General features: G+C 36.9%; 1 protein-coding gene across 1 annotated transcript; it reads right to left on the bottom strand.

Annotated features, from left to right (window-relative positions):
• Positions 1 to 2,901: 2,901 nt before the first annotated feature.
• On the bottom strand, positions 2,902 to 18,178 carry LOC136836647 (fibrinogen-like protein 1). Its single transcript, XM_067101116.1, is given in 8 exon segments — positions 2,902 to 3,083; positions 8,429 to 8,659; positions 9,726 to 9,759; positions 9,761 to 9,853; positions 9,856 to 9,886; positions 14,537 to 14,811; positions 14,896 to 15,030; positions 18,083 to 18,178. Coding segments are annotated over 8 exon segments (939 nt in total). The 3' UTR covers positions 2,902 to 3,039.
• Positions 18,179 to 19,605: the final 1,427 nt, after the last annotated feature.

The raw sequence follows: 19,605 nt of genomic DNA, 5'->3' as shown, positions 1-19,605 counted from the left end.
GCCTCAGAATATATAGTAAGCCTAGCCTTGCAGCGGCCCTAATAATGAAAAGCAACACCGCTCGGGAAAGACCGAAGGAGATGTGCACGAACGCAGTTTACAAATTCACTTGTCCAGAGATGTGTAAATCTCACAGCCAAAACTACATCGGCCACACTGCAACGACCCTTCGGGGACGTATGATGATGGCTCATAGAAATCAAGGGGCCATTCATCAACATTATATACATAGATGTTCACGACAGGAAGCCATCTCTAAAAAGAGCTGATAGTAGGCACCCAGGTCGTACACAGAGAGGATAACTATGGTCGCCTCTTGACAGCCGAAGCCGTAAGCCTCGCTATTCAGAAACCGACCCTGAATATTCAACAAGAGTCGGATCATATACTTCCCTCCAGCAGGAGAAGGAATGCGCTGGCCAACAGGGACCAGATAGCACCGTGGCCACAGAGACCTCATTCTCGGTGGCCGCTATAGCACGCCCCTTATAGGGGATACAAGAGCGCCCAGCAAAGGTCAAGTAACATGCTTACTTAAGTCGCTGAGGCCCCTGCCTAACACGAACCTCGAGCCGTTAATTAGCGAAGAGCATTCGGACACATTTATGTATACATAGACATTTGTTTATTTGTACCTTATACATATCCGTTATAAAAATGTTTATTTGTTTTTGTACCGTATTTTCTGCATTTGTAAACTAAATTGTAAGATTTTACTGAATTTCAAACACAAATTTAAGGACACACTAAGCATATGATATTGTATTTTGAATATTTATTTAACCACATGTTTAAAGTTTTGCTTTTGTTATCATACATGCTCTTTGTACCGAAAACAACGCCAACGCCCTGAAAATGATTAAGTTATAATCCCTTGACCAACCAGTACCCAGACCTCAAGGTCATTCTCCCCACACGATGATATAAACAGGTCGAAAGGCCAGAATTCAGGAGTCTAGATTTATATCTCAGTGGTCAGGTTACAATAATAATAATAATAATAATAATAATAATAATAATAATAATAATAATAATAATAATGTCTGGAGGTGTGAGAGAGGTCGAAGTGTCTAATCTACTTCTAGGTAATATCGGTTCTCCCCATTATTTATTTGCATCTTTCTCTTAGTAAGGGAGGATACTTCGTTATTCACAGTAACTGAGGGAAAAGGGAAATCTTATAGCGCGTAATCCCGTTCCCAGTCCATTTCTCTGTCAGATTTTGACTTTTACGTAGTATTCGGTGGATGTAATATTCAACAAGGTGATGCCAATTTTCTCTCGTTGTGAGAGAAGACTGAGGAAATTATCATTGCTATATCGTCACTGTCACTGCTGCTGATGATGATATTGCTGTCATTATCAGGTAAAATAACAGAGGCAGCCATTTTGCATTAGGTATTTTTTTACCTTTTTCATCTGTTCACTTTTATCACCTCCCACACAAATATCCACTTCTTAGATTAGACTTGGCCCAGATTTCCCTTCTCATTCGACCGAGCCCTATGAATCTAGAAGTGTATATCAAAGCTCTTATCAAAATAACTGAGAATAATAATGATAATAATAATGATAAAGACAAAACTCCTCTTTTGACATTTGGACTGTTGACCAATGATTTGCCAGGCCAACATAACGCCCACTCAGTCAGAGGGAACAGAATAAGGGGAACCAGTATACTACTGCATATACTTCGGAATCATAGCGGCCCTACTGAAGCCATATCTGTGGCTTAACTGCTCCCTGCCATACCAGAAGTGAGTACAAATTTAATGCCCCTCTTCGAGGCTCGAGATCAGTGAGGGGGGCAGTATGTGTTAGAAGCCGGTAGCCTCGACTAGAAGCATGATAAAGACAACCTTCGTCTTTGAAGAGCAGAGTAAATATGTTGTTTGCGTGGCAAAAGACAGGTCAGTGGTTTAAGTAAACCACTGACCAGAGATTTATCAGGCCCGCACTATATCTACTCAGCTCCCGAATGATTTCTTTTTCTAAAATTCAAAAAATATTTCGAATGCTTCTTTAGTTTTAATTATCACTTATTATTTCCCCTATCATTAGCCCTTCTGTCTGTCTGTCAGAGTCTGTCACACTCACCTTGTCATCAGAAATACGCTTGCGCACACAAGTCTTTTCAGTCAAGCTTGGTGCAGAGGTAGACCACTATGCATAGAAATTCGGGAAGAGGGATCGTCCATCTGCTCCATCTGTCTGTCAGAGAGCATTGTCATTTTTTCATATATTGTGTGAGAACTTTGCCGAAAAACGAAATTATGGCTTCATTGGCTATACATGTAGTACTCAACATTAACTTTCGCAATATATTTTGATCTGTAAGAGATAGGGACTTCAGTTAAACTAATGAAGCCCTTTTTCTGATGACATCAAGGTCGGTAACTTTGTAACTTCGAAAGATAATGTTGGGGCTATAGACCTCCTCGAGGGCCTTAATGGTGTCTTCTCCCCCTTTCATTATTTAGAATTGTCTTAGAGAGGAGTGGGTAAGGGGGATGGGGGCAGTATAAGCCGTTTTTTGCTTTAGAAATTCTCCCAAATCAAAGAAACTTGGTATAAAATAGAGCATTCCCACATCCTCCTGGCATTTACCCTGTTACTTTGAGTAGGCTAAGGAAAAGCAGAACAGTGATGGATCCATTAGATATTTGCATAACACCAGAGTGCTCATGATTGAGTAGGCAAGCCAGCGAGGGCTCTTGCTCAAGAATACCCAGTAGACTACTATGTGCTCGCAGTTTACAAAATTCTTTATTTTGTTAGTGTTCTATCAGGTTCCCTTTACAGTCTTTTGAAACAAGTTTTGTTACGTACAGATTGACACTGTTTTTAAGGCTGTTGGTATCATAATTGCCATGCTTTATTACTGAAAGAAATTATCCCGTATGACACATAGCTGGCTTCACTTTAAAGGTGATGCTTTTCAGCGTGGTCCAGTCATCGTGGAACGACTTCCAGGTTATCCCCTTCACGCTTTTCTGCTTGCTCAGAAGTGGGTTCGTTGGACTCGCGTAGATACATTTTTCAAACCAAACCACTGTTGAAATAATCAGCGCAGTTACTAGAATCTGCGGTGGAAGAAAAAGAGGGTATTAAGACTAAAATCGGGAAATACCAAATTTTTTTGACTTGGGAAAATAAGGTGTATTACTGGCTGAAGTTAAGATGTAGTTTGTATGACCAGGGAAAAATTTAAGGTGTGAAAAACGAAAAATCAGGATGAATGAAGAAAAAAATGGTGTATAAGACTAAAATGAAATGGAAATAGGTTTATAACAGAGAAAATATGAATTACTGAATAACTACGTCGAGCATTACTGCTCACAGTGTGTACCCAACTTTTACATCTCTGCTGCATTTCTTGGTTGCTTATGCATGCTTTTTCTAAATCACTGACCGTCACATTGAGTCTTTTGGCACAATCAAGTGCACAGACAGACATACAAACACACACACACGCACGCACACTTCAGCAAGATTAAGAACTCCCATGGGCATTCCAGTCCATCTCAAGTTGGAACCACCACCTTCAGTGGCAAGATAAGTTCTTACCTTAAGCGTTGCACTGTAGGCATTACCTAAGATTCTTTGCAGTGTCCCTTCGGCCCCTAGCTACAACCCCTTTCATTTCTTTTACTGCACCTTCGTTCATATTCTCTTTCTTCCGTCATCCTATCCACCCTCTCCTAAAAAATTGTTTCATAGTGCAGCTCTTCGTTGGGTGAGTTGGTAGAGCTGCGGACTGTCACTCGATGGGCCCGAGTTCAATTCCCCGGCCGGCTGATGAAGAGTTAGAGGAATTTATTTCTGGTGATAGAAATTCATTTCTCGCTATAAGGTGGTTCAGATTCCCACAATAAGCTGTAGGTCCCGTTGCTAAGCAACCAATTAATTCTTAGCCACGTAAAATGTTCATCCTTCGGCCAGCCCTAGGAGAGCTGTTAATCAGCTCAGTGGTCTGGTAAAACTAAGCTATACTTACTTTGTTTCATAGTGCAACTGCGAGGTTTTCCCCCCGTTACACCTTCATGACGTTTCTACTGTCAATTTGCGTTTCATCGCTGAATGGCCTCATAAGTGCTAATGCTTCGCCTGTGGCCTACATTTTAATATCCATTCCATTCCAAGATAAATCCTACTTACTATTTGGCCCATCTTTGTCACCAGCTCAAAAGAACTCGCTAAGCTTTCTTTGTCACAGCTTGAAAAAAAATCCCTACGGTACACAAACATCATTAAGTGGAAAATGTGGAGGTCCTGAATAGTGCAAAGACTGATTCCATTTACAACATAAGTAGGAAAAGACTACATTAGATGGCATTTTTAAAAGAATGGATGACGGTCCAGTTCCAAAGAAAATATGGCATCAAGAAGACCTCTTTTGGGCTAATTTGACTCTAGTCATATCTGTAGCAGTGGAAAACAAATAATTAAGATTAAAGTACCCAGACACAAGAAACACAGCATACGTCACGCATCTTTTATACATATGTCTCCAGTCATATTATCGTCTTGTTAAATGTATCTTTAATACCATACACATTACAATGTCAGCATTTCAGCCATATGCACCAAAGCTTCAGTCTTGTCTTGTATATCAAGTTATATGTATAAATTCCTTTGTTAACAAACACAAATGATTGTGTGGTGACATCTGTTTTCGTTCACCTATATCTTTGCTCGCAAGAGTTATTGAGCTGTCTGTTTGTTGTCTGAATAAATCAGCAAGTTTGTAGACGCTGACTCTTACTCATGCCTTCGCTACACCCATTTTACATTTATGTACAAAAATGAAAATAATTCCATTATTACATTCATTTCTTTTAGCAATAAAAATTCTTTTCCTAATTGTCTCGGTAGTGGGCTCAATCAGCTGAATCTGAGCACGGAAACATTACAAATGGTGGGGCGATCGTTTTTTTTTTTTTATATAATATGGTGAAATCAGTATAAAATACAGTATGAATAGATTCTGTAGGTAAAATAAGTTTCATTACCATTACCTTTATCTTAACCATTTAACCGTTTAGTACGTATATATACGTAGTGCGCCAAACCTACCTGAGCTGTTTAGTACGTATATATACGGAGAGCAGATGTTTTGACTGTGGCATTTGGTACATATATATATATGATTGATTTTTCCTCCCTTCCTTTCAAGGTTCATCCACTAAAATATGTTTTCTCTAGGTCCCAGGAAGTCTTGTTGACCATATCCAAACAACAACACTTCCTCCTGATCCACTTTTATCCTAATTTTCCTGATTTTCCTAATCTGATGCGGGAATCCGCCAATCGCGGCTACATCGCAAGCTATAGTGAGACACTACTCTGCTGGACTGGTTCGTTCTCTGACGGGTTCGTTCTCTTACTGGGAACTTTGGACTTTCAATGCAGGGGGTGGAAGGGCTGTAATCCTATGTAATCCAGCTTAGTATGGGTCGTGTGTTACTTTCATCCTCCGTTAAACTTTTCCAGCTCTGGTGCAAATGAAAAACGATAATTAATTGTAATGCATTGACATTTATTCTGACTGAAATATAAAAATATCTCACTTGACAAATTTTATTATTTTGCGACATGTTCAGGGCATGTGACTGAACTCCAGATACACTTCATTCTGAATAACGACCGCAAATTGTTTTGTTTGTTTATTCTAAAATTGCTAAAATTGGCAATAATTGTAAATTATTTCATTAATTCAATTTTATCATTTCATGAAAATTACTTCAAAAGCTGTGTACGTTATGCTTATATCGCTATATACACGTACACACACACGTAGATATATATATATATATATATATATATATATATATATATATATATATATATATATATATATAATATATATATATATATATAAATATAATTCGAATTAGTAATTGTCGTTACTTATCAATAAATTCTGGAACGTCACAGAACAAAGGGTAGGATACAGAACGAACAAACTTATACATGAAACAATGCGCATGTGCAATAAACCATATGAAAGTTATGTACAAAACCCTTACAGAAGAGGCAATGGTGAAAATTCATCCGACAACGACAATGACGAAAATCTGTCACTTACAAACGAAAGCAGACGGACACGGACAGACAGCAAGGCCAAGACAGCCAAGAGAGGTCTGTCTGTCTATGATGACTGTGAACGGGTTGCCGGTGATTTCCGGGAAACAGATTTCGTAATTGACTACAGTGTAGTGGCATTGCATCGATACAAGAAATTTGTCAAAAGTAAATGATGAAATTAGTCGGTATCGTCATTTTCTTCATTGAATTGTGCCTTTAATCGTAGAGAGAGAGAGAGAGAGAGAGAGAGAGAGAGAGAGCGATAACTATTTTCTTTGTGTTGTTCTTTACCTTCCTTTGAACACTGGAAGTCGTATACAGTAATACAAACCTAAAAACTTTAGCATTGATAATTCATAATGGTAGAGAATTCTGACAACGGTATTAAAAATACAATTAGCATACGGATCAGAGAACGGAGACAATATGATGTTTACACACACACACGCACACATATATATATGCATGTGTGTGTATTTATGTATAGATTTACAGTGCACATAAAAACACTGTCCATGCAACATGGCATTCATTAGCTACGTTACCAAACGTCTTCCTGACTTACTATCTGACTAAAGTTCATCTGCATTCAGTTCGGGATTAATCCGGTCCTAAAATCCGACTTATCCCCCCCGCCGCCCACGGGCTGTCCACAAGAAATACCATTCCGGGACAAGGCCGAGGTAATTTACAAACTGCCATTACTTGAGGAGTCAATAACCGGTTTTTTTTTTTATCGCATTGTATCATTTACTTTCATTTGTGAGTCTGGGCTAGATATTGGACATTTTTATAATATTGATAACTGGCGAATATGGAAATTCGTAAGGTGGCGACGTAGGTGGTATTTTAGATGTAGGTGTCCTTTGACTGAAATTATCGGTCGCTGTTTACAGCTCTAGTTACCTCCCACCCGCGGTGAATTTGGTGGGCTTGACATTAGGGCCCGGAATTATACCGAGTCCTTTTGAAAGATTCCAGTTCCTTGTTTCTTTGATTTAAAACTTCTTTATTTAAAAAACAGACATGCAGCGCGGATGATGTAGAATTCATAACCTGAGTCTAGTTTTAGCTCAAAGACGGGATTATACGGATTACTTTATGCAAGATCTTTTGGAAACAACTTGAATATGAGCCATTATATGGCCTGTCAAAGAAAAATCTGATAATTAGTACCAATTTTGTTTCGAATGACCAATTGTTGTAACCTAGTATTTATAAATTCTAGAACGTCAAAAAAGGGTAGGTTTTAAGAGAATTATTTTCCAAATGTCGCCACGCTGATAATCTTACAGCCAAGGGATAAATTATCATTAGTATCATGGCTGGAAAGAGAAGACGCATAAATACGAGATAGTGATGAAAGGGAACGGCCGTATATATCTTAGTCTTATATTGGTTAAAATATATGGAACAAGATACAGAAACTGATAAAAAAAAGCACTCAAAACATAGCACACCGGGTAGAGTAGTTGCCATGTTGTGTTTTTTACTTTTTGCTGACAGTCTGGGTAGCCTAAATGTTTGCTGCCCGCGCTCTTCGCTGACAGCTGGGGGCACGGAAGCTGCTTCCCACAGAAAACGGTTATTGGGTTAAGTACAGTTGTAATAGCCAGATTGACTTTTGCAAATTAAAGGTCATAAAACCATGGTAGGCTGTGGACTGTCAATTAGTAGGGAGAGAAAATGAAGGGGGCTGCATTTTTTTTCAATGTGTATTTATGCAGCATATTTTGTTACAGATATGGGGAGAAAAGGTAGATAATTGCCTTTTGCATAAACTTTTCAGTTCAAAGCATGATGGTTGTTGTTTATAAGCATACTGAGTGTTTACAGTTATGTGGTATTGACAGGGTTAGGTGAGGAGGGGTACAGAGTTGCCCTTAGATACCGCTAGATTTATTTTACTTGCCATTATTCGGAATTTACCATTATCTGACGGACCCTTGTCTCTATTAATCCATATAATAGAAGGATTACTTTAGTTTATTAAAAGTGACAACGAGAATTGTACTGGGGTCGTTATGCATTGCACCTTTGCTTGAACTTCTCAAGTTCCAGTTGCACAACATCCTCTGAAGGGAGGCTGTTCCACAGTCCAGTGATGTGAGGAATAAAGGGCCTCTGGAACGGGGGAAGTTCAACAGCAAAGCACATTCACTGCACACTGGTGCTGCTGTTCAGGAAATCTGCTTGCTCTCAGTAAGAAAAGTTTCACATTCAAAGTTTCACAGCATCAGCTGTTTCTTTTACCAGCAAAGAAAGCTCATGAACTGCATTTCGGCCGCCCCCCTCCCATCTACACATGCAAAGCGCTACACCTCAAAAGCTATTAACTCACCGTGAATATCATTATCTCTGTCGGGAGTGGAGAAGAGCATGTTATCATGCTTTCTGAGGGCATCCCCAGCTGTCCCGGAGACCGTCCCTACTCGGAGTCGGTAATCGTGATCTCTGTCGGCGACGTGGAAGGAGCTGTACTGGGCGTACCGGGACTCCCTGTCCCAGTCGGTCATGTCCACCCGGAGCACTTGGGTTGCTCCATTCGTGAGGGCGTGGAGCGCTTCGTTTCCTGTTGATCAAGGGGCACTGTCACCAATGTGAAAGCTTGGCTTGCTTATGTTATGCTTATATCTGTTTATTTATTTACCTTTTGTTTTGATTGATTTTTGTACCTGTTATTTATTATCTATGCTTTCAAAATACGTTTCTTTCTTTGGGTTAGTTTATTTTTATAACTATGATTAATTATGCTTTGATGTATATTTCTATTTGGGCTCTGCTTTTCTACAGTATTTTATACAAATATGAGGTTTCTATCTTACTGAACCTGCTTTGAAATCGATGATGTCTCGTAGCTTGTTCTACAATGCATGAGTAAAATGATAATAATATGAATAATGATATTCTGGTACTGCGCATCAATGGGCTTGAGCCGAGTGTGTTATTGATTAAAACGGAATTAGATTTTGTTCGGTGATTGGTTTTTACGGAAACTCGGTTCACCTCGAAATAAATACATAAATATACTTCTGGTTATAAATGAATATCCGCATTTATGTTTGTGGGTAAAAAACTGTATTTTGAAACACCACGGATGCTGAGTCTTCTTCGTGCAGCCCCTTACAGGTCGAGGTGGCACTTGTCACAGAAGCAACAGTTGGAGGACATTTGCCATTTCTGAATCACCTGATCACCAAATTTTGTAACAACTTCGACGATCTTAGCGTTTGGTAAATAAATGCGAGACCAAGCCAATGCAGGGCCACTAGTTAAATTGATAACTGTTTAATATTTTATGAGACGTTGTACAGCATTCCATCATAGTTTTAATAATGAAATATTTCGTCCTTTCCTGTGAAAACAATAAAATGAAGCAAGAAAGGAAAGGAGTGGGAGTTAATCCACAAAGCATCTTTGAAGGCCGGGTTATTGGAGTAAGGCAGCAGATGCAAGAAAACAACACCAAAGCTTAAATGACAAGGAAAGACAAGTTTATAGGAACCAACAAAAAGACAAAAAGGAATGAGATAATTTAGTTGTTCACTATTAAAAACAGAAAAATATTTCCAGTAAAACCTGCCTCTATTGATGTTTCATTTCAAACAAAGAGCCTGTGGAAACTGGAAGAGCCTCACCTATCCAGTACTCTGTGTCTGGACTGCCAAATCCAATTGCTGTAATCGCGCCATCCTCTGTCGAAGTTCACCTGGGTATCAAGAGGTCTTCGGAGAAGGACAACGGTCCATCCGCCATCGTCGGCTCCTTTTCTTCGTCCATGTCACACCAGACATCGACCCTTCGCCCGCAATTCCACAACTGGAATAAAAAGCAAATTTTATTTTTATATATACATATATATAACTGAATCACGAAAAAATATGGAAACGATGAATATATAAACAATATATATATATATATACGATATAATATTATACATATACATATACATATACATAATATATATATAACATTGATCTGCTTACTGTTTCGTCCTTTACTTATGTCGACTTTGTAGGCAAAGGACGACACACAGTCGACACACGCCTCGCAGCACTGAATACGATGTTATATATATATTCGTATATATTTTTATATATTTATTTTATTTATTTATATATACATACATACATATATATATGTATATGTATACACACACATACATACACATATATATATTATATATACAAAGTTGTAAAGGCATGTGTTCTTATGAACTTTCATCATGATTATTCGAACTTTCAGAGATACGAACAACCTTGATTGTAAATTAAAATTTGTTCAGAGGTTCCAAGTCTGAGAGAACATCCTTAGAGTTAAAGTGACCAAAAAGTCACGGAAAAAATAAACAGACGAATTTGCCGCTGAACAGCGGTGAGTAACAAACAGATGCCAATACGCCAGTACTCCATCCTAGACTCTTGATCCTATACAAGTGGGTAAGACGTCATCTCTTGTGCTCAGATTAATTTTAAATCATTTTATCAGAAATACAAGTCCATCCTTTATCTATCATGGCTAACCTGGCCTGCTGTAAAATAAGAGAAGATATTGGCGGTGGTAAAAGGCAGCAAGACTACGTCCACAGGTGGAAACAAAAGTGGCAATTATAAAGAAATTAGAAAGTGGTGAAAAAATGGGTCCAGGTAGCTTAAATTCGCCATTATATTATAAACATCTTGTCTATAGGCACAATTTTTAACAACAAAGATATAATCATGGGACAAGTGAAAAGGTTTCGTCCTTTTGATTAGCAGTCAAACAATTTAAGTGGAAAGAGTAGGTGGAAAACAATTGCTGCGAAGAAATTAGCCAAGAAAACTTTTTACGAAAGCTGACCAGCTGGATGGAACGTCGGAGAGCAAAGAGGAGAATTTATCCCTAGCCTCACGAGCTGAAAAATTGGTGTCCAAGGCTAAAAGCTTTTTCAGAATTGGTTTAAGACTATTATCTTTTCCTAGTGATACAAACGAAATGGTAGATACGCTTTCCCTAATAAAACATTTACTGCAAATTCTAAACAGGAATCAGCATTAATTGCTTTAAACAAAATGTCGCCAATCTTTGATAAAGTAAGTGTCCGGTTACTTGTCAAATACTGCTCCCTCCAGGGAGTTCGATAAAAGAGCAGCCGAAAAAGGGCTTCCAAGCCATCCCCTCCACCTGGAACAAGAATCATTATAAAGAAGGTTATAATCCTCAGCAAATTTTAAAAGGTGACAAGAAAGGTCTATTAAAACTTAAAAAGAAATCAGGAAATGAAAAATTTGTACATCATCTCTGATCGAACAGGAAGGAGATCAGCCTGACTGACCATTAAGGTCAAGGATATCCTTAACTTAAGAACATCCTCTTGAAATAAGCATTTTACATTTTAACATGGGTGAGCACGAACAATGCCTTGTTTGAATCCCACTTTGATTTGGCTTAATAAGCTCCTAACATCAAAAATGAAAAAAAACCTCTTCCCATACGATCCAAATGAAGTATTTATGCTGTATTTCTACATGGCATAATTTTAAAAAGAAATCTATATTTAGGTTTCATGTAAATCATCGATCCCGTAAATTAAATATACGTTCTTTTTACTTCAAGGACTTTCCCCCTGAACCAACGTTATTTATAAAAATTACCAACAAAATCAACCTACGATGTGAAGGAGGCTTCCAAGTTCCTGAAATGTAACTAGTTCATAAGTGTCAGCCTGGGACGGGCTGTCATATTATCATATAACTATCCAATGTTCGATATTGGATATATTTTAAAACTATTGGATATATATATATACGAGTTGATGGTATAGTAAAACACCCCATACCAACACCAAACACCCATATCCACACAAACATACATACATACATTTATCACCACATTCTCCTATTACATTTTATCACTTTTTAGCTCTTACCTTTGGTAGGTGTCTATATATTGTTTTAATTGTATTTGTAAATGTTGGAAAATTTTTAAAGATTTTCCGTTGTACAAGTGACGTTTTTATATTTATTGTCCGTAATTTAGCCTTGATATGCATCATGTGATAAACATACGTAAACTTGATAGCTGTTACAAACATACACGCCTTTACTACTGCAGCAAACTGTATATATGTTTGGTCTCTCCCCAGTTAAATTATATATATATATATATATATATATATATATATATATATATATATATATATATATGTATATATATATATATATACACATATATATAATGTATATATATATAGTATTATGTTTTATATATATATATATATATATATATATATATATATATATAAACTATGGAATGACAGCATAAATATGCAGCAAACTTTTTGTAAGACATTGGTCTGTTAAGTTATTTGCTAACGCTAAACTTATGTTATCCATGCATCTAGCCTTTTGACAAATATCTCATCCCAATCACCCCCACATCCTTATCGGGGCTGAACTTAGACTTAAATGTGGATTGTATTTATCTAATGATCTCAAAGACTATGGATTAGACATAATATCATAATTTTGCATAACCCCCTTCCCACCCTACTCTTTGGTGATGCCTTTGATTTTTTCCCAGTAGTAAGTCAGGATGTATGTACCAAGTTTGGCTGAAATTGCTCAGTGTGTTTCGGAGTTATGCTGAACACACACAAGCCTTGACAAACACACGTGTTACATTACATCCATTAGAATATAGAATAGACAAGCTGTCATAATTATAACCATATATTCAAAGGTATGTATATACTTATAGTAGTTATGATTATATATATATATATATATATATATATATATATATACATGTATACATTACATATATATATATATATATATATATATATATATATATATATATATATATATATATATATATATATATATATATGTATATGTATATATTGTTTGTGCTAGTAACGATCCCAATTAAGTTATGTTTATATTATTTATGCTTCAAGTGGTAATATCTAGTTCATGTTAGTTTTACTTGCCACTAAAACGTAGCTAATTTTATTTGATTTTTATTGATTTTGTGAATTTTAAAGTGTTTTTTCTGATAAAACGGAAAAAAGAATTTCTTGTCCTACTCACGTTTGAGGATAAATTGTGTAGATTCCACTTTGTTTCTTCCTGATCGGAGGAGGTCGCAATCCTGAGGCCTTTGTTGAGAAAAAAAAACGGAATAGAGAGAGAATGTTATTAGCTTTCATGTTTACCAAAATGCAATAATTTTTCTAAACTTTTTTAAACTGTTGATATTTCTCATAAAAATGATGGTTTTAGCGTTTTGCTATATTCTCTGGTCTCTGCTTTATATAAAATAAATGTATTAAATTTCATTTGGATCTAATTCTGTTTAATATATTTGTTATTATGATATAAGATTGAAACATTTGTCATTCTTAAACATAAGATTTCAAGGAAAGAAACCAACATGTTTTGTTCAGCCATTCTTAATCCTGACTAAAGCTTCCTGGGAATTTCTCCTGTTCCTATAACCCTCCTTCCTCAAGAGACGATTCACAGCTCCCTCGGTAATGCAATCAAACTGTGTCCAAATCTTTCCATTACTATTTTCCCTTCAGACCTTTTGGTAGATTCTGTCAGTCCTGGTTAGTTAAGTCCAGTCACTTGACTTTATTTTTTGTCCATCTTAACGGTTTTTTTTCTCTGTGCTGGATAAGACCATTTACTATGAGTTTTGTTCTTGTCAAGTTTTCCTTATTAAAAGCTTGAGTTAGGAAGGGGTTTTCAGCTGAACTTTTATTCTTCCCTGTTTTTACATTCACCAAGGAGTAAATGATTTTGGTGAGGTTTGTATTTGTCAACTGAATGAAGCAAACGTTTATATATGAAATTTTTAGGAAAACTTCACTCAAATGGGTCATTTGTTTCCAACTGGTGATTCGGTTTTGGAGAGACGGGAGTGTGTTTTTCAGGGAGAGGAACTATAGTGTCTAGCAAGCCTTGTGGAATGTTCCAGGCCAAGAAACCAAACCTAAATTTGCCAGCCTTTTCAGTAAATTTAGTTAGAGTTTGAGTAACTTTTGGGAATAGTAGATGGCAGAGGTTTGCATTTTTCCTTTGTTCATCAAAACGTGATTACCTGAAATTTTGAGATTCAGAGGTAAGACTGTAAACCATTATCTGAATTCCTGGATTTACCCTTTGACCTTGGTGGTAGAGGGCCTTTTTTCTATCACTTAGGGGATGGCAGGCTGCAACCCCTGATTTGCACCTTTTCTTTCATCCTCCATTGTAATAATTTCACAGCCATTTTTCCCTGATACCTTAAAACCTTGTTCAATTTCTTGATCTCTTGGTCCCAGCGCTTGGCATCAGGCATTTACCAATACCCTTTTGAACACTGGAAGCTTGAATGAAGGGAGGCCATTACTCTAATAACTGGCTTGTTTTCTCGCGTTAGCAGAGAAGAAGAAGCAGAAGAAAAACATCCGTAGCCATACCTGGTATCGAGGTCTCCCCGTGTTTCCAGCCCTCTTCCGGACGTAGCCACTGGGACTTGAAGGGCCTGGGTGACCTGCTGCGACAGACCCAGCAGCTGGTTCTTCACCTCTTCCTGAAGCTGCTGCATCTGAGCTGACAGCTGATCTTTCACCTGTCTGGTTTCTTCCTGAAGCAGCTGGCACACGAACTGACAGCTGATCTCTGGCTCCTGAAACGCTGAACTGTTAGCTGATCTCACCCGCTGGTTTCTCTTTTCCTGAAACTGGCACATGAACTGGTTGCCCGATTTTCACCTTCTGGCCTTCCTTCAACTCTGCACATGGAAATTTTCACCTGCTGGCTAAACTGAGCATCTCACCTGTCTGGTTTCCTCAAGCAGCCCGTCACCTGGGATTTGCCACGCTCTCAATTCTGCTGGTGGGAAGGGCTGATCCTTCAACCTTTCGATAAAGGTTGATTGAGTCTGATTCTGAGGAAAGAGATGGGCATGATCCTGCGGAAGATGGATGAGTGCAGAATGAGGCTGTAGCTTTAAAGTTACGTAGCAACTTTCTTATATTTTTTATTCTTATTACTACCCCTAAACAGTTCTTTTTTTTTATTTATTTTTTTTACATTTATGAATTTGTTAAATTTTTTCTACTGTGGGTATCTTCGCCTTCTGTTATTATTGGAAGAACATATGAACACTGATGGATTAAAATCCAGTCGATTGTAAAATTAAAATTTTGAGTTTTAATAATAATAATAATAATAGTAAATGGTTAATCGTAAATGTTTATTACTCGGGTCTGTTTTGGTATGGCAGGGTATTTAAAAGAATAGACAGATAAAAGAATAAACAGTGTTAATTGCATTTTTTTTCTGTTGCACTGTGAGGATAACTTGCAAGATTTGGTTGGCAATGTGTGAGACAGATTAGGAGAATACACATCACGTTCTGCTGGCACGAGGTCAGCAAGACGAAGCGTTGAATATACAGGCGTGCTAAACGCAAATAAAAACCCACAATCGAATGGAAGCGACAGAGCTTGAATCTGATTTGTGACTCCCTTTGGAAACAAAAATGTGTTGTAATAACTGCCTGCTGTTTTTTTAGATTTTTTTTTATTTTTTTTTTTTTTTTTTTTGAAAGCGTGGGAATGCTAACATGCAACGCCTATTTGAGATTGTCAGGGGATATTTGATAAATCTGTTAACGAATAGTGAAGAAGACAGCAAAAAGCCTTAAACGCGAAAGAATGGAATGTTAAATTTAGGGCACGGCCAAGCGAGCTGGGACCTATGAGGTCATTTAGCTTGAAAGGGAATTGGAGAGTAAAAACTTTTTGATGGTGTAACAGAGGAAACCTCGCAGTTGCGCTATGAAAGCAGTTGTCAGGAGGTGGAAAGTATGGTGGATGACAGAGAATATGAAGGAGACAGTAAAGGGAATGAGAGGGGTAGCAGCAAGGGCCGAAGGACGCTGCATAGGACCCTAAGTATTGCTCTACAGCGCACTGCGAGGTGCACTGGCGGCACCGCCCTCTACCGGTTAAACACGGTATTTTGTTCATTGATGGATTTTGATCTAGTGGTAAAGGATTTAGGTTGGAAATAGTACAAGACATCCAATTCGAAGTGTTTGTGACTTAATAATTAACTTTATAGGCGCAAGCACCAGGCACTTCAAAATTTTCGATCTGTGAGAATGGGAATTTTAAACTGAGATAAATTTTCCATTCATCTTCATAACTTTTTTACTATATCTTGTTTATTAACTTATATATATAGTACATTTGTATTGTTTCTCCCAATATATATTGTATATATATAGTGTATATATGTATATATATATAGGAAGATATGTATAATATACTGATGAAAATATTTTTTTTAAACATTATTTGTTATTGTCGAGTGTTTTACGGTACTTGAGGAAGAACAGTAACGCTGATGAAAATAACAGTAAACCAAGATAATAATAATAATAATAAATGATAATAATAATAATAATAACCCTTATTAAGGACTATATTTTCAGCGTGCAGGTCCTTGTCCCAAATTGCAACAACAGTTTATAGTGGAAAATTTTGGGGAGATATTGATACTTTTAATATTTATATTGAAAGAAAAAATATTTACTTTCTATTGGAAACATTAATTACCTTCAAAATGACACGGAAGATAAATAACGGATTTGAATTTCTTTATTCAAAGGTCAGACTCTTGTACTGTTTTTTGTCCCTGAAAGTGTGAATCAAGATTTCCCAATGCAGGCTGTGGGGTTTGGTTTTTTATCCACAGTTACACAGTGGTGTTGGCGTCGTTTTTGGTCCCCATTGCCGCTCGCAAGGAATTTAAGGGTTTCTGGCGTGTTTTTCTGTTTGTTTTCTTAAAGGGGTGGGGAGTGGGGGTGTGGGTGTTTTATCATAAAAGCAGTGTTTTTCCAGGCTTGAGTAAAAGTTTTTGTTTTTAATTTCGAAACGTAGTCAAACATCGTTGACGTGATCCTTTTTGTCTTCAAATTAGCGACTTGGGGGGGTTTCAGTTACAATCAGGCATCTGGGGTTGGGTGACGATCCTGCAGTGGAGTTGGGTGTTTTTGTTCCAAAGTAGTTCTTCAGGTGACCTAACGCTGGCGATCAGCCCTTGCAGGCCTGAGCAAAGTTACTTATTTTTAATTTCGGCCGAACTTCCCGCTTAGTGTCACTTTCGTCAGAATAACAGATACTGAAGCAGTCGCAGCTCTTTATCCACGGGCTAAATTGACGGTTCGCCCACGTCTGCTGAATTACAACTACCGTTGAACATCTCGAGATGGGCGTCGACGATCCTCACGATTAACCACGCCCCGTACCCTTCCTAAGCCGGAGTTCTTCAAGAATCATTTAAGCGCTTTACAACGATCAGCTTTGCAGGACCTCGATGGCAAAGTATGATTTTATTGGAGTCGATCGAAAAAATCCGTTTTAAATGAGTAACGGCACGACAGTGATGGTGGAACCTCCCGACGTGATTGTCACCACTTATGTCAGAATAACAAGATACTTCGACAGTCGCAGCTATATGTCCACGCGGCCATGTTGACGGCTATATATATCTGTTGATTTGAACCTATAGATGGGCTGTATATACGTTTTATGTGTAACAGTATATATATCGTACCCCGTTATATATATGAGAGAACAAACCACATTAATAATGCATATATAGATTTAAAACGGATATATATTAAATGAGGTAGAATGAATGGATAAAGTACATTTGATTTTATATATATAATCGAACAAAACGAAACAAAACAAAATTACTGCATATTATATATATGAGTATATATAAACTTATTTAGACAGTGGAGGCTATATATATATATTGACGTGATCATATATATACCCGACACTATATAAATTGTATATCCTCTATATATATATTCTATATATCTCTATATATATATATATTTGTATGTGTATATATATAAAATATATATATGCATATTGTTGCAAACATATATGTATATTCGGATATAATATATTTATACTGTATATATATATGTATATACTTACTCGAATCTCTGTCTGTCGCCCAACGGCGGTGTGTAAAGACGTCCCTGTAGTCCTGAGTTCTTTGGTTTCTAGATCGAGCCCACGACGACGAACCATTATCAACTAAAATATTTGGTAAATATATGAAAATATATTATTTCAGAGAGAGAATTGGAGAAAGGACTTTATAGCTTAATGCTTGTATATGAATCACGGAGAGTATAAAAAGACATATGCACAATATATATATATATATATATATATATATATATATATATATATATATATATATATATATATATATATATATATGGGGTAAACATCGAGGACACTTGAAAGCATGTCATAACTGAAAAAGATTAATTTTTCCACAGATATAACTGGTTATGGGGGCTGGCAGGTGTGGAGGCTTAACTCTTAAGGGAAGTTCATCCGTGGGCAAATTTAGATAATATGAAATTTTGGTTCTGTAAATTTGAAAGACTTAAGTCTTTAGCTGAGACTCGCACTTAGGTTATTGTGTTCTTCTCTTGTACCCAAGTCGTGCTGTACAAGGTTAAGATTTGTCTGGGCATGTTTTTGGGTCCACAGCATTTCCGACGCCGTTACAAAAAAGTTTTGGTTTTGAATCACAACTGAAATATTTTTGTAATCAAAACTAAAATGTCAGTTTTGTTTCAAAATCCGAATAGATGGGCCCTCCTCCCTCCCCTCCTATATTGAATCTACGTTATATTGCAATCAATATTCTATGGTCAAAACTGAAATTTTAGTTTTATTAAAACCCGATGAGATTGGTCCTCCCACCCCCTCAACAACCTTCTTAGATTGAATCAGCATTCTATCCAATCAATATGCTATCGACCACCTTGGCTTCTTGTTTTGAAGTGTAATTATTATTACTGAAATCACGTTAATATCCATCCAGAAGATAATTGCATTGCAAGCTTGCCAAAATTCTATTGTCCACATGGAAAAAGAGACAATAACAAATGTGTAATTATAAAGTAAACCTTTTCGCAAATGCATTTTATGTATTTTTAAATTTTATATTTTATCAAGGAAAAGTTTTGTGCTCAGTTGGATGGACACGTCAGAAAGCTTTACACATCACAGGCTGGATTTTGTGGTTGGCTTGAATGTAATGAATGTTTTTTTTTTATTTAAATGCTTTGTCATCCTCGGTTATACGGTATTTAAGGTATGGGTTACACAAATTCAGCTCATTATTTTGTAAATACACATGAATAATCAAAGACATTCATTTAGAATGCAGTTTCCATTATTACAGATGTTATTGTTTTCTGCAGCAAAAATTTCTGAGATGGCATGCACGCTAAACACATCTTCACTAATGCTGTAGAAAATAAGATTCTGGGAAATTCAATATCATAAAAAGGAAACAGCCGTTATTTTGTAAATTGTTGTAAACATTTTCAGTTCATGAATTTACAAGGGGAACTATGCTCAGTTACATTAGAAAGTGAGAGAATTTATGTATCAAGGACCGCATATAACACCAGAAAATTCGCTTACTGAAGAAC

Source organism: Macrobrachium rosenbergii, chromosome 56 (assembly GCF_040412425.1).
Source record: "Macrobrachium rosenbergii isolate ZJJX-2024 chromosome 56, ASM4041242v1, whole genome shotgun sequence".
In the NCBI taxonomy this organism is placed as follows: domain Eukaryota; kingdom Metazoa; phylum Arthropoda; class Malacostraca; order Decapoda; family Palaemonidae; genus Macrobrachium; species Macrobrachium rosenbergii.
The sequence above is the reverse complement of the archived record's forward strand: the minus strand, read 5'-3'. Positions and strand labels throughout refer to the sequence as shown.